General features: G+C 38.8%; 1 protein-coding gene across 5 annotated transcripts in view; it reads right to left on the bottom strand.

Moving 5' to 3' along the window:
- Positions 1-422: 422 nt before the first annotated feature.
- The window catches only part of camsap1 (calmodulin regulated spectrin associated protein 1), a 71,665-nt gene continuing 55,180 nt past the window's right edge, over positions 423-16,907 (bottom strand). For 4 of the 5 annotated variants that reach the window (XM_033048949.1, XM_033048946.1, XM_033048945.1 and 1 more), the window contains 9 exons: positions 16,723-16,814; positions 14,363-14,447; positions 10,122-12,684; positions 8,763-8,899; positions 6,222-6,430; positions 5,274-5,391; positions 4,748-4,863; positions 4,540-4,658; positions 423-3,039 (listed from right to left, as the gene is read on the bottom strand). In XM_033048949.1, coding sequence (XP_032904840.1) covers positions 2,737-3,039; positions 4,540-4,658; positions 4,748-4,863; positions 5,274-5,391; positions 6,222-6,430; positions 8,763-8,899; positions 10,122-12,684; positions 14,363-14,447; positions 16,723-16,814 — 3,742 coding nt within the window. In that variant the 3' untranslated portion in view covers positions 423-2,736. Of the gene's footprint in view, positions 3,040-4,539; positions 4,659-4,747; positions 4,864-5,273; positions 5,418-6,221; positions 6,431-8,762; positions 8,900-10,121; positions 12,685-14,362; positions 14,448-16,722; positions 16,815-16,907 lie in introns of those variants that run through there. The other variant, XM_033048950.1, reaches the window with a different exon arrangement.

Here is a 16,907-nt window from a genome sequence, read left to right as displayed (position 1 = left end):
GCAGGCGGTTCATTCCACAGCAAGAAAATGATTTCAAACATACTGTTAAAGCAACAAAGTAGTTTTTCAAAGCTAAAAAATGGTCACTGAGTGGCCAAGTCAATCACCCGATTTGAACCCAATTGAGCATGCCTTTTATATGCTGAAGAGAAAACTGAAGGGGACTAGCCCCCAAAACAAGCATAAGCTAAAGATGGCTGCAATACAGGCCAGGCAGAGCATCACCAGAGAAGACACCCAGCAACTGGTGATGTCCATGAATCGCAGACTTCAAGCAGTCATTGCATGCAAAGGATATGTAACAAAATACTAAACATGACTACTTTGATTTACATGACATTGCTGTGTCCCAAACATTATGGTGCCCTGAAATGGGGGGCTATGTTTAAACACGGCTGAAACTTCTACATTGTGAAATAAAATGTATAAATATGGCCTTTATTTAAATCTGCCAATGTGCACTTTATCCACATGTGGTTTTTTCTATTACAAATCTCAAATTGTGGAATCCAGAGGAAAATAATTAAATAAAGGGTCTTTGTCCTAAACATTATGGAGGATACTGTATGTTGTGAAACTAAATGCTTCATAGCCATTATGACAACTGTTTAAATTGAAATATCTGTAATTATCTCCTAAAGGATTTTTTTTTTTTTTAATGTACTCAAGTAGTAAAAACTTAAAGATTTTAAATTTTGAACGTCTCATAAATGTTGCATAGGAATGATCCCTTTTAAAACGGGTATCAAACTTGCAAACAATCTGACATTAACCTATGTTAAGATAACAGAATACATTAAATAAACTCCTTTGATGATATGCCTTAATTTATCATACTTTTATCTCCTCTCTGATCCTGCTTATTAAGAATTAAGCAATTTAAAGATTATCACATCATACTAATTTATTAAAATGTTCAGTCCCTATATGATGCAATCACCTTTACTGATTATTTCACTTGGTATTAAAATGCATTTTATAAAACAACAGACGATAACTCTGCCATAATAATGAAAAACTAAAAGAGTATTTGAAAATACATTCATCTGCACCTACAATTAAGATATTTTCAAATACTTGTTGGTAAATACATTGATGCTCGCTAAATTCCCATGTCGATTTAGCCAATTTTAGCTGAAATTTTCTAAACATACAATTCAATTTGGAACAATTACACACTATAAATAAACATCGTTTATTTCTGCATTTTTGTTTCAAAGAAAAAGTTAAAGCTGTTTCCTTCTGCTAAAGATGTGTTTACATGTTGGTAGTGTTCAGACTATATGTATAAGTCAGCACTGTCAAACTAAAAAGTGTCTTATAAGCAATTGTATCTTGCATGTTTATTACAAATGATTACACTTCTTTGCTGTGTCGTGGAGAAAGAATCCAGCTTCAAGGACCATCATTATGATCACACATTTGAGAGTGATCAAATTAGTTTACTACTATACCGCATAATATTAATATTTCCTTTATTTTAAACAGAACACACACAGCAGCTCCTGACAGGTTGTTAAAAACTCCAGAAGGAAAAATAAATCATAAACATCTGGTGGGATAATGTCCATTTTGCAGACAGTAGTCAAGAATGGCAAAATATAATAAATACTGCTATCCCAAAAGAAATAGGCTATGTTCAACAGAATATACATTCTTACAAGAGCATACTGCTCATACAGCATTGGAAAATAAGAGGATGTAAGGATTTCAGAATGCACAATGCAATAAAAAGCATTACAATTTGACTGTGACCTCTCAGTGTGCCTCCATACAGCAATACTGTGCCCTGCGTGATAATACTCTACTTCTACAACAATCTTCCTTACTGGACGAATAACACCCAATCATTACTGCAGAACACAGACTTTCTCTAAAATGATGGTATGTATAAAATGTGCCAAATTCACGTTTTTAATAAATCAAATGTTCCATTGAACATAGCATATGCCGTCATCCTGCCGGCCTGTGCAGATTTGTTCATATGCTTTGCATGATTGTTCTTCCAAGAACTATGGCTGCTGATAAATCGGTCACATTGCTGTCTCAATATATACAGATCACAATCCATCACCGTTCACAGCAAGAATACAAGAAAAGTAAGTAACATCAGAATTGCAAGTCAGTTGTCATCAAGTTTCTTGGCAGTTATTAGATTGTTGTACCAAAGTCAGGCCAGTTTCTTAACCAGTTTCGGAAGATGGCCCACCATTTTGTTCTAATTTCAGGACAAGTTTACCTCAGGCCAAACCCAGCTGCAACATTGCCCCATTCCCCGTGGCGATGCCATTCCATAGAGGAATTGAAGGTAAAGTAAAAGTAGAGGAACCTTTTTACAATTACAGTCCACAAATACTTTTAAGAATCCACTGGCGAGAAAACTTGCCACATGCAAAGAAAAGACAGTTACAAGCCAGAGTAACCACCGTAAAAAAAAGCCATGATTTTGTCACGTACCGCCAAATGTCAGCACCCAGAGACCAAAATCCTTCAGAAAAATATCTGACTACTTATTTTGTCCTTTGTGGAATAGATAACATTTCACTGTCTGTGCAAACGTACAATAAAAAGTTCCATTCTGTCAAATGCAACAAAATCTGGAGAGATTTGTAGCTCCCAAAACCAAACAGCCAGCAAATCAAATGGAAAAATTGCTGATTTCAACACATTCTATTATGAGGAAATAGGGGGAACATTAGATTAATGAAGCACTTGAACCCAAGAATAAAATTCTTCTCATTTTCCAGTTGCTTGCTTCTTTGGCACTGCAGATCGTTTGGCTTGCCACAAATGGTTATGAATTGTGATTGCGTCCACACTGACCGACATGGTTTTCGTAGGTATTAGGCTAAACAGCTTTCTGTCTGAGCTGTACTTGTAAAGCTTATCGATCATCTTCTTATTAATGCTTTTTGGCCCTGTGCCAGTTAACCTCTGGATCTCCTCAGATTCTGGGGAATAGGCATAAATTGCTCGGAATTGGCAGCCCGCATCACGAAACAAGATGATGTAATGGTTAGCCTCGCATTTCTCAAGCCCCTAGGAAGATAAATGGAAAACAATTTTCTAAGAAATTTTGAACTGTAAATTTGACAATTTTGTGGTTTAAAAGAAATCGTGTGCTTCCTCTCTTCCTAATCTCATATGCAGAGAGCAGTAAAATTGGCTTGCTACCGGATTTGGGAGAAAGTTAGCAGTTTGACCCAAATCCCAATATTAGTTGGCTCTGGACATGACCTAACAGTTCTGGTATTGTGTGTACAGTGCTGTAAAGTTATAGACACCCCAGTTATGAATGCAGGAAATCAGCCAGTTGAACATTCAACGTCATAGGCGGTGGGATAGGTTGAGGACAGATGCTGTGCATAGACACAAAGTGTCACTATACTTTTCTGAAACATGAAATAGCAATCACATTGGTTTTTAAGCTAAGAAATGCAGCCATTGGTCGAAAATCTCCTACATTAGTTTCCATCTATATTCAAAGCTTGATCGCAGGAACATATTTAAAGTTCTTGTACCAACATCAAACACAACATTGTGAGGAACCCTCGTAATTTTCTTTGCTGTTGAGGATTCCTGGATGATGCCTTGAGATTCTTTTACCAAGAGAGCAAAAACAAAAAGTCCAAGAAGAGATTTTTTTTTACAATTATGATTGGTTTTGATTTGTAAAATTCAGAAATATAATTTGCTCTGGTTAGAAACAGTTGGAGGTAGTCATCAGAAATGACAGATCTGTCCATTTTAAATCATCAGGCACATACAAGCATTTAGAATAATCCAGATGAAGGGTCTGAACCTCAAACTCAGCTGGCCATTTCCCTCCTCTGATGCTGGCTAACCCACAGTTCCACCAGCAGCTTGTAATCTCCACATCCATATGCTTTGTGTCAGCCTTCAGAAAAAAATCCTTTTGGCAGAGGGTTGTTAAGAACCTGGTATGTCTTACAATAGGCAACAGATTTGCCAAAAATTACTTTTGTTTTAACAATAAGTTGAACAATATGTGAATAAGTGCCTCGGAGTAGGGCATTTAAACTTTGGATTGCTTAAGCAAAAATCCACCAAAGGTAAAACAATCCTAGTTACATGTGCAGTCATCATCCATGCTAAAAGATAAATTTATTTTGATACCTGGTTTAAATCATATTCCTTCTTGACATATATTATTCCCTATTTTACAGCATCTTTTGTTGTGAATTATTTTCACATTGATTATATGTACAGTTTTCTACCACTGCCGTACAATTCATGATTTTCAATTAGAATGGAGTATTTTTCAAAATCATATCTTAAATAGGGTGCATCAATTATTACATTTATAAGTTTGTACATTTTAGAAATACTTAAAAACTGAATTTTGAAGGGAACTGTAAAACTGTAGGTGGAGTGGGTTGGGGACACAAATCACTTCTTATAAAACTGATTATTAAATGAATTAAAGAATAGTTGGTGTTGTGAAATTGCGATACATTTAAACATATAATTACCTGATCAATGTGTTTACCACATATATATTGTTTTTCTGTTACTTACCTCAAGTATTGAATTTTTCTGCGGCTCATTTACTTTTCCGGCAAGACAGCAATGTGAGATAGCATTATGAATTATTGGCTTGTTTGATTTTGAACTTGGTTCCTTAAATAATTTTGGACCTGGATCAGAACACAAACTTGGTTAAAATCAAAACATTGGTCCTCAAGACAAACTTCAAACAAACACAACTTAAGAATTTTGATATTACCAGTGTACTCAGCTACAGATGCGATCGATGAGGCTGTGGATGCATTTTCCCAGTCTCGTTCCGTGCTCCTACTCTGATTTCGACTCAGCACTGAGAAGGTCTCCATGGAGTCTGTCCTGTATATTAATAAAATAAAATAACTCTGAACATTTCGCAACCATTAGTTGTAATTCCAATAGACACATTGCTGTGCTGAATGGTTGGGAAGAAACAAGCATTAACCAAAAATTACACTTTACATGAGTATGATATAGATCTACTGTGAGAGGAAAAGATAGATAGGGATGGAAAGACAGTAGGGCATGAGCAGCAGGGCAAAGAGCAAGAACAATTGCATAGGTTGTTTGTGCTGAACTGTCTATTGTTGATTGTATATAATTTTTTGTATTCATGAAATACAACCAGCGGAAACACAATATAAAAAATAAGATTTACCCAAACTTTGCAAATTATTATGTATATATTTGTACAGGAATGTGAAATGATTTAATCTATGTCCATTCTAGAACACTTGCATCATGCTTACCTTTGTGAATAACCGCCACTACCACTGCCGCCAGCAGAATTCACACTTTCTGCTTCAGTGGTAGCGGCGGATGCCAGAGACAGACTCGACCCAAACTGAGTACTGCTCAGATTGTCAGCTAAAGGAAAGGAAACAAAAAACATACTTCACACATCATTATTATGTAAGCAACACAAACTGCCTTTATACCTCAAATTGGCAATTTTATTCCACATTTTATTTGTTTATCAAGCCTTTTGGGTTCCAAAATGCAAAACTGTAAATAAATGAAATAAAATGGAAAACAAATCTTAACCTCAATTTACTGTTTTAGAGAATATTAGTGACATGTAGAAGATGTAGATTCGTGTTTTAGAATCATGCTAATTTTTTGAAGATCACCTACTAGCCAGATCCCATTTCAACCGACAGAAGTAGTCGTTGAGGCAGGTAGAATAACAACATTTAAAAGACATTTGGATTGGTATATGGATAGGAGAGCATTAGAAGGATATGAGCCAAACGCGTGCAAATGGGACTAGCTGGGATGAGGCATCTTGGTCATGCACCTGTTGGGCCGAGGAGTTTCAATTTATTCGCTAAGTCATTCAATGCAGCATTTAAACAGACTCCCATTCTAAGTAATAATTTAATGCTACCTTCCTATAGGTATACAGTAGATTTTTTTCCCCTTACTTTTCTGTTACTCTTAAAAAATGTTCTAATATTGTCAAATCATACAAAAATGGATCTGTGGAAATAGTGGAAAGAGAGTACATTCTGGCAATGTGATTCATAGCACTTGGGTGCAGTGCAATTTGGGAATCAAACAAGATGAGATATGCTTTATTCATCAAACCTCAATGCAAAACTAAACCAGCTTTAAATTGTTGCACCATCAATGATATAATTACATCATCCAAAATGACATAACCTGAAGAGTCAATTTCAAACTTTTATGCTACTTACGAGTGGAAGGATATCGTGAAGGTGGTTCGCTATATGATTCTTCCCGATGGACTGATTTTGGACGTTGCTTCTTAACTTTAGGTTTGGGTTTACCAAGGCCTTGCTCATCCAGTATTTGCTGCTGTTTACGTCTTAGATATTCCTGTTTGATTAACTCTCTTCGTGCTTTTTCCTCCTCCTTGCGAATGCGGTCCTCTTCAGCCTTACGCCTGCAAAGCAAAAATAATTATATAAGATAGATAGATAGATCCTTTATTGTCATTCAGACCTTTCGGTCTGAACGAAATTATGTTGCCTGCAGTCATACACGGAATCAATAATAACAAAACATACAATAAACACAAATTAAACATCCACCACAGTGAGTTCACCAAGCACATCCTCACTGTGATGGAGGCAAAGTCTTAGTCTCCATCTCTTCCCTCCTTGTTCTCCCTCTGCGCTGAGGCGATCGATCCAGGCCGAAGATGCCGCTCTCCAGTCCAGCGGACCTCCGTGGAGATGTTGCCGCCGCCGAAAGCCGGAACGCCGTCTCCGCTCCGAGACGGCCCGTCACAGCATCAGCTCCGGGCCGCCGCCCCCGCTCCGGGTCCCGCAGTCTCCGCTCCAGGCCGCCGCCCCCGCTCCAGGCCGCCGCCCCCGCTCCGGGTCCCGCAGTCTCCGCTCCAGGCCGCCGCCCCAGCTCCAGGTCCCGCAGTCTCCGCTCCGGGCCACCGCCCCAGCTCCAGGCCGCCGCCCCAGCTCCGGGTCCCGCAGTCTCCGCTCCAGGCCGCCGCCCCAGCTCCGGGTCCCGCAGTCTCCGCTCCAGGCCGCCGCCCCAGCTCCGGGTCCCGCAGTCTCAGCTCCGAGCCCTGCTGCATCAGCTTCAGGCCGCCGCCGAAAGCCAGAACGCCACACCAGCAAGTCGGGCCACCGCTGCCTTAGCCCCGAAGACGGCCAGCCTCTCGTTGGTAAGTCCTGGCTGGCTCTGCCTCCAGAGCCTCGGGGTCGGTCGCAGGTTGGAGGCCGCCAGCTCCGCCATTAGGCCTCAGCGCAGACGGAGGCAGAGAAGGGGGATACGACACAAAAAAGTCGCATTCCCCCGAAGGACGAGACAGAGAACATGTTTCACCCCCTCTAACACAACCCAACAAACTAAAACTTAACCAAAACAAGACAAAAAAAACAGAAAAAAGTAAAGACAGACGGACTGCAGGCGAGCCGCAGCTGTTAACAGCGCCGCCACTTCCGGAATTATTATTGTCAGGTGACAACTCAGATACAAATCGAGCATGGACATGGAATGCATGGTGCACTTTTAGATTTTTTTAGGTACAGGTTCCATGTGCAGTTCTGGTCACTAGAGGTAGGATGTGGCATTGAGCAGATTCTCTAGAATGTTGCCTAGATTGGAGGACTTTAGAGGGAGACTTTGGATAGGTTGGGTTTGTTTTCCCATGGAGGAATGCTGAGGGATGAGCTGATAATGGCAAATATAACTACAAGAGGTATAGACAGAGTAGATAGTCAGAATCCTCTGGCATGGTAGAGGTGTCTATAACAAGAGGCCACATGTTTAACATGAGTTTTAATGGGGATTTGAGACATTTTCTTTTTAAACAGTCTGGTTAATATCTGGCATTTGCTGCTGGAAGAGGTGGTGGAGTTAAATACAATCACAACATTTAAGAGATATTTAGGCAGGCAAGGTATAGAGTATATAGAGCTAGTGCAAGCAAAGGGGATTAGTATTGGTGGGCAACAGGATCGTCATGGACACACAGAGTGATTCCATCACAGTGGGGAATGTGGAGGAGTCACTGTGGTGGATGTATATGTTAAAATGTATTTTGTGTGTTTTGTTGCTTTTTATTGGTATGATAACTGTGTGGCAAATTAAATTCCTCGTATGTTGCAAAACATACTTGGCTAATAAAGTACGATTCTGATTATGATGGACGTGCTGTACAACTCTAAGATTAAGAATATAGCGTAGAATTTTAAATAGTTTAATTTATTTTAAAGATATAGCTATATTACATTGATGCATAGTCTAAAAGAGGGTAACGGTCAAAATACTAGGGTGTCTAGACAAAAACGTCTATCACAGAATCTTCCATTTTATTACAGGCCTACATTGAAAAATCAAAATGTTGTTATTTTGATTGCAAAATTAATCAAATAATTTTGATTATTTTGAGTTCAGGTAACCAATATAATTAAGTTAAAAATGCAAACTATCAAAATTATTTTGTCAAGCTCTACTATTACATATTTTGTCCAATTACTTGAAAAGCATTCTCATGAATGTATTTCTTATACAGCAAACTATCCCAAGTATTTCACAAGAGGATTGGAGAACAACACCAGTGGCATAAAGGCACTGTTAGGGAGTATAAGGCGAGAGGGAAAATAGAAAGCAACCATAGTCATGCAAAGTCTGTCGTGGTTCGGTAGAGTTGAGGTCGCTGAGATGATCCACAGCACACAATCATTGGACCATAACTAAATCCACATCCAAAACTTTTTTGCCCTTTCCATTTCAAAACTCCATTGTCTCACCTTGCTTCATCACGTTTCTGTTCTATCTCAGCATCTAGCTGCTGCCTCCGTAAGCGAGCTTCTCCTGCTTTGCGTTGTTGTTTGAGGAGAAAAGCAGCACGCCTTTTTGCCAACTCATCTTCTGCTTTCTGATCATCCTGCAGGGAAATGAGAAAAGAGCAGTGCATCGTTTAGCACATAAATGAGCAAACATGTTCATCCTGAGTTTGAAATAACAGACTTGAAATAAAAGTTTCCACCAATCATAATTTTATTTTTTGCTATGAGATAAAATGGCTATTTAGCGATGGAAACCGAATTACACCAGGTAATAGAAGATGTATTTTTAAAATGTAAATTAAAACCTCAACTTGTATCATGTTAGACAGCGCGAGATCAGAAACCACCCGACCAATGGGAATTAAAAGATTTCAGATCGGGGGGCAAACTGGAGTGGGTATAAATTACTTACGTAAAAAAAAGTTATAGTTTAAAAAATGTTTTTAATCATCTTTATGGTTTTTAATCTTTAAATTTAATATTTAGAATTACACATCTTAATAGTAATAGATTTTAAAATGCCTTCATGCCAAAGAAATGTAATATCTATTAAGCAAGATACAATTGGATGAATTAAATGATAGCATTGCGACATTAATTCAGTTAGGTACTGGAGGAGGGGGGGGGGGGGGGGGAGATCAAATATAGTCCAGGATCTTGTTTAGTATTATTTGATGGAGAGGGAGTACAGACAACAAAGTACCGTCACAAACGAGAGATTATTGGAGAATGGAAATTTCAAAACTGATCAAATGCACATTTGAAGGGTAAAGTATGAATGTGACAATAGAGGACTACAGATTGCAGTTGGCGCATGACATTTTAGTCTTTTTCAGTGTTAATATGCATTATACACAAAGTGTAATTATAAATAACAACTCTGGGCAACTGAGGGGAAATGGGAACATGACGCAAATAAGTAATCCACTTCAGTTGGTCATGCTTTGAAGTGCACAAACAACCTCTATATAAGGTATACGAGTCCATTCAAATTAATCTCTCCTCCACCACACTGCAGCACATACTTCTTAATGAAATCAGTTAATGACATCTGTAGCACTTTCAAATCTGATGTGATGCACACAAAAGTCAGATTTTTTTGATTAGTACACCAACAAATCTACTAGATTTGCAGGTGATGAACACCTTTATAATAGTGCATAAGTATATGATATTGTGTGTGTACTTGTAAGAGAAAAGGACATTCTTATTTCATATCACTCCACCCAAGATGGCTTGAAAGAAAAACTAACAGAAAAAAATGATTCCAGTGAAAACCAATGTTTCAGAAACTAATTTAGATATTTGAATTTGACTAACCTTGAAAAAAAAGTCCAATCCAGACTTCTGATCTAATTCACAAATCACATGACTGGTGGCGATGCCTTGGCTTTCACATACTTCACCATCTGCAGGTGCCTTCAGTTCAGAAATATCTACTTCAATGAGGTTTGCCTTATTTTTGGAGTGTTCCTCAATAGGAATGTTCTCCTTCCCAGAACTGTCTGAAGAGTTAAGTGAAGTGTGTTCAGGCTTCTTTGGGGTGCTAATTACTGCCTCGGTGTTAATTTGCTCATAGAAATAGTTATAACTGTCTTTCTGAGATGTGGAGAGCACCAATGGTCGCAGGTGACTGTCCTCACAGTGCCTGTGACCATCCATATCCTTTGTCCTTTCAGAGGCGAGCTCAGCAGAACCGTTAGAAGTCCTGCCATCTAAAGCCCCTGCATTAATAGCAGCAGGATCAGTAATATCTTCAGTCTCAAATTTAAGTGGTTTACTACCTGAGAAAGGTCGCAAATGGGGAAGAGTATCTACACTGTGTGTTGGTGTAATAATACGAAAAGAGCCCTGTGCTTTAGTATCTCGAGAGACTTTTAGCTCAGTTGGCCTCCCTGTACGAGGGCTTTTTAGTTGCATGCTGCGTGGTTGCTTGCGCACAGTTTGCGTTGGACTACTGCCTGTTGGCGACAATGGTTCCATAATTTGTGCTGTTTGCTTGCTCTTCTGATCCTGCAGGTTGCGATTAATATTTGGTACCGGTGTTGTTGGCACTTGGTCCTTAAGCTTCATCAGGAGTTCCTGCTGCTGTGAAAGCTTATGCATTTCAAATTGAAGGTTGCTCAAAGTTTCATTAAGTTTTTCAATTGAACGGTTATATTCATTCACATCGCCATCTGACATACCATCATCAAAACCACTATTAGAATTCACCCTGTTCTTGTCAACATCAAAGGCAACTTGGGAGGATTCCTTAAACCACCGCTGTCTAACAGCAGCAATGCTCTCTTGAATATCATCCTCAGTTATTTTCTCCTGTACTTCTTTTGCCCCTACTTCATCCAGTTGCTTCAAGTAATCTTCTTTGGCTTCTTGGTTTGGAAAACCTTCATCTGTTCTAGGAGGTTGAGAAACAAGAGCAATAGTTTCCTCATGACTTGGGCATTCCGCTTCTTTCATGAAGTGTTCAGGCTTAAGTGGTTGTGGAATCCCTTCATTCTTGCCCTTTTTAACAATATGCAAAAAAGCTGCTTTGCCCAATTTTAGACGTTGTCTGGCAGAGAGAGCTTCCATTTTCTTTTTCTGAGCTTCAATAATTCTTCTTTTCTCCTCAAGTTGCATGTGAAGTTGAACAAGTTCAGAGGCTAGTATCTGGGCACTGTCTTTGATCTGTCTACCAGGACTCTGTTCTCGTTTCTGCCTCCACGTCATCATGGGTATGGGGCAACATTCTGACCCATCGGGTGTAGTCTTTTGAGAGCTACTTGCACTAGACTTTGCCTCAGTGCTGTTGAGTCTTTGTAATTTACGTTCTGCAAAACTGGTCATTCTAATGCTGGCACTGGTCATGGATGTACTACTAGCTTGAGATATTGTACTCAAACAAGGGCTGGAACGTCCGCTGGCATCATCTTTGTCCTCGTGTTCTTTTACCTTCATATCGTGATGTAATTTTCTAGATTCCTCTTCTCCACTGTAACAATTTCCCACGCGCTGCACCTCCTCTTCAGCAACTAGATCTTGTGCAGCCTCTTCCGTATCTAGCACCTCTGAATCAGAATCTTGGATATTCATTGTGTCCGTAGTGGTTGTATTATTCACTGATATATCATCAAATCTTTTTTCAGCATCTCCAGTATGAAGAAAAAAACCTCCAGGCTCTTCTTGCGTTGAAGCTTCAACACTACTGCTTGCCAAAGGTCTAAAGTTACTCAAAGAAACTCCTGTTGCTTCATTGTGTCTTAAAGACTCTGTAAAGGTTGGATCAGCGACAAATGTAAAATCAGAACTGGTTATGGGAGTGAATGTCCTGTTAACATCTGCTTCACCATTGGTATTCACTGCCGTTTTGTGTGTTGAAGGCAAATGTCCATCAGCTATTTTCTTTGCTGTCAAAGGTCGATATTTACGTTCTCCATATTCATCACGCTTATTAACAATTAAAAGATTTTCCTTGGCTGGTTTTAAAACAGCAGGCATTAAAGGTTCTAAGAAAAATCCACATGTTTGGTTTGCTGCTTCAACGTCATGTTGCTGTTTTGTGGGGGACTTTGACAGCAATAATTGATTTGGGGCTTTTGATGAAACATTTTGTAACTCAGGACCACAATTATTAACCATTCCTTCATCTGACTTAATTATTGATACAAGTTCTTCATCGTCCTCATCTTCTATGTGCACATTTCTTAGCAAACCTTTCCCATTGCTTTCTGCGGGTGGCGAAAATAGCTGGGATTGATGCTTTGGGGTTACACTGACTATATTGGATGCAAGACTGTCTTTGCTGATAGACCTGGCCAAGCTGATGCTATCTCCAGAAGCAACGTCTACATCACTGTCCGTTGCAGAGTGAAGGGCAAATGGTGTTGGCTGAGACAAAGGTCTGGAAAAAAAAAAGAAACAGGCACAAGTCTTAAAGTGTACAATACATTTACTGTTAAATTGAACATATATTTGGCAATACAAACAAAAAATACGAGATACTTAGACCAGGTAGTACCTGTAGAGACGGAAACAAGAGTTAATGTTTCAACTCACTGACCTCATAGAAAATTAAGAAAACAAGTGTGTTTTAAGTACCACAAATGTTGGACCCTTTAAGAGAGGATGGTCAATGCTTATTAGCTATAGTTGACTTATCTGAAGGAGTGTAAATAAAGGGAGATGAATAAGGGCAGCAGAGAGAAACTGAGAAAAGTATCAGAGATAATGCTAGTATACTCAATATATTAAGTGGTATCTGTGGAGAGAGAAAGTGAGTTATTGCTGGAGGATGACTTCAGTCTGGCCAGTAATATGAAACTGTTAAATATGGAGTCTCCAGAGTTGTAAGAAGGAAGATGAAGTGCTGTTCCTTAGTGCTTCTTCTTGCCTATCAGTTTAGTTATCCATCCCACTGAGATGACCTTTCGTGTTTGTCAATTTGGCAATATTAATAATGATCTACAATGAATTATGGAATTCAACAATAAATAACAACTTTCAATATTATTATTACTAGTGAAGAGCAATCAATGTTTTTCTATACCATTAGTTATAGGCATAAGTTAAATCCATGGGAGGTGCTGTGTGCTAGAAAGGGAGCTAGTAGCCAAAAATAAAAACCTGTGGAGAGGATGTTTCCAGTAGTGGGAGAGTCACGGACCCTAGGGCACATCCTCACAATAAAGGATGTACCTTTAGAATGGAGATAAGGAATTTCTGTAGCCAGTGGGTGTGGAATCACAGCCTGATACGACAGTGGAGGCCAAGACACTGGATGTTTTTAAAGCAGTTGTTGTTAGGATCTTGATTAGTAAGGGTGTCAGAGGTTATGGGAGAAAGCAGGAGAATAGGATTGCGGAGGGGGGGGGAAATAGTTCACCCATGATCAAATGATGGAGCAGACACGATGGGTCGAATGGCCTAATTCTGCTCCTATGTCTTATGATATAATGACCCATTTATCGCTTACTAGCAGCCCGACCCACTGAATTCCTCCAGCAACTCTCCTTTTTTCCCTCTGGAAAGGAAGATCCTGCTGACCACATGGTCTTCTAAACACATGGAACTCAGACCAGAGTATGTCACCACTACCAAAACAATATTAACTGAATTAGCTGCTTTCTACATGACTCAACTACTTGTTCAGCCATAAAATACATACAAAACAGAATACATAGGCCAATTTGCTCCTCAAACTACCCACGTCAAATCAATCTCCAGTGTGGAATAAGTCTTCGTTTTGAAAGAGCTGATCCAAGAAAGGCTAATTCAAGACAGAATGCAACAAAGAGTGAGGATTGGGGGAGGACAGGCCTGCACAGCCAACAAAAACTTCAATTAACAATATAAGAATATTAATTATAAGATTATAGAATGGCATCGGAGAGTGGTGACATTTTATTCGAAGCACCTAATTTTTCTTGAAGCAATTGATATTTCTGTACTATTGCGATCTTTACAATCACAAAAGTATTATGTAATTAGATGTTCTATCTGCAGAGACAAATAAAATAACATAAACAAGTAACATTAAGATATTGGGTTAAAATTAAGCGTCAAGATATTCCACTACCTACCTTGGCTTTCTTTCTTGCCAAGCCAAAATTGAGCCTCTTGGCTGCCCATCAACTCGAGTAAGGGAATTTGAACGATGACGGGTATCTAAACAAACATAAAATAAATGTTAAAGAAATAAGAGCAGTGAAAGGCACCCTGAGGCTCATCTTCAAGATCACATCTTACTTAAACGACCACAACTCCTCTACTCCTCATAACCCTAATTTGCAGCCCAAAATTTTGTAGACCTCAGCTTTGAACATATTCAATTATTCAGTTTCCTAAGTTCTCAGGGGCAGAGAATTCCAAACAACTTTCCAGTTCAACGTGCCTTTTTGAAAATAAATACTCTCAACACCTATTCTGTCAAATCCCTTCAAAAATATTGCATGTTTCATAGTCATTCAGTGTGGAAACAGGCCCTTCGGCCCAACATTTCTACACTGGCCAACATGTCCCAGTTACACTAGTCCCACCTGGCCCGCATTTGGTCCATATCCCTCCTAACCTGTCCAATCTATGATCCGTGTTTCTCGTAAACGTAAACTTGAACAAGTACACATCCAACCTACTCATTTTATCATTGCTAAAAATCCCTTCATCTCAGGAGTGCATGATTGCACCATTTTATTTGTACATATTGACCAATAACATACCTGAATGATAACAAACATAAACCCAGGAGTCTCAACAGGGGGTCTCTTTGTATATCTAGTTTGTAATCAAATACCCATGGTCTTATATCTCAGGAAAATGTGCAACACTTGTGCATACACATACCAATCTCGCACGGTTGCATACTGGAAGGGAGGATGTGTAAGAGAAAAGCACAAAAAATGCAGCATTATTTATTAATCGTTGCTTGCATTGAGTTTTGAACAAGGACTAATGGCAATGATTTTAAAAGGGTGGACCAAATTAAAACAGCAGCTACTACGCCTTTTGAATCTTATGAATATGGTGTTGAATCAAATGAATTAATGCCACCACATTGTAACTGCAAAGGCAATAATGTCGGCATGATTTAAACTTGTCAAACAGTAAATATAGTATTAGTTCTTTTCATTATTTATAGATAATTTTAACCATCCTTTGAGTTGTGATTTTCTACTTCTCTGAGGTCTTTTAAAAACTTTATTCATGAGGAGCATCCAAATCAAAGGGTTTTCACATTTGATCCCAACTGTTCATGTCTCAAAGAAGATGAAAGCAGGATTGTTCGAATAGGTCTCGGGTTCCTAGATTTTTGGGGAATATAAAAACTGAAACAGGTGGTATTAACTCTGCTACTCAGCATTTCCTGATTTCAATGTGTTTAGGAGGACAAAGTGGGTTGATTGCTCATGACTGAATTCCTTTATTAAGGTTCATAGATCTACTGTCACATAGACCATATACCAGAGAATTACTTCATTCTGAAATATACTTGGCAAAGATCAAAACATTTGTAAGCAAGGACAATGGGTAAACACCAATGAAAACATAAAATTACAGTAAAGCAACATTCAATTAGACAATTTTGGAATCAGCAGCACGTTCTATATAATTTATCAAATCATATCTGCCTATCAATATCAAAAAAGTGCTTCTTCATCTATAGATGCGCCGGTTTTAAAGATGATCATGCTTTACTTTAGCATCCTAAATAATTTTTGGAATGTAATCTATTAATTTATGTACTAAGAACACCTTTGTTTCATCTTTTAGTTAAGGTAACCTGAGCACAACTACTCTTTCCTGCCTGTGGCCCATAAACCTGACTCACATAGCCCAAAATCTCTCTGTTTCTTTGAACATATTCAATGATTTATCTTTCACTGCTTTTTGGCAAAGAGAATTCCTCCTTGAAAATAAACATCTCCATTCTAGCACCATCAAAAATGTAGTCAAGAACTTAAACACTGGCATTTCACTATAATACACAAAAAGGAGCCTTAAGGGCCTGTCCATCATAGTCGCAGCAGGTCTCCGAAAATGTTCAACATGTTAAAAATCCAGTGGTGACCAGCGGGGTGACGCCTGTATGGTTGTGGGTAGTCGCCCAAAGAGTCGTACCTTTTTCTAGTTGCCGCTGGATTTTCAACATGTTGAAAATTCTCAGAGACCTGCTGCCACTATGGCGGGTGCCAGCAGTATGTGGTACAGGCCCTTTATAATCCAACTAACTGACATTTAAAGCAGCAATTTAAAGCAATTGTAGAATTAGCTGGTTGATATCACATTAAATAATCAGCTGGTCATCGAGGTTTTCCAATTGGATTTCTAATACCTTTTCCATGGCACTACCATCCCCACCCTCAAACATAAAAAAGCAGTTCTAAAATTCTTCCATATATTTACTTGTACATTTTCCAGTTAATATGCTTCGCAACCGTCTTACCTGGACTGTCTTCATTAGGCAAAGGAGATTTATGTTGCCTCTGTCTTAAAGGCAATAATGGGTGGGATGGACTGAAGGCAGGGCTTCCTTTGCTATAGATTAAAAAAAGTATTTTTATTCGACACAAGATGTAAACAGCTTAATTTAATGAAGGTGACTTGGATTTTTTATTTTTCCATACATTG

This window comes from Amblyraja radiata, chromosome 32 (genome assembly GCF_010909765.2).
Source record: "Amblyraja radiata isolate CabotCenter1 chromosome 32, sAmbRad1.1.pri, whole genome shotgun sequence".
NCBI classification, from domain to species: domain Eukaryota; kingdom Metazoa; phylum Chordata; class Chondrichthyes; order Rajiformes; family Rajidae; genus Amblyraja; species Amblyraja radiata.
The sequence above is the reverse complement of the archived record's forward strand: the minus strand, read 5'-3'. Positions and strand labels throughout refer to the sequence as shown.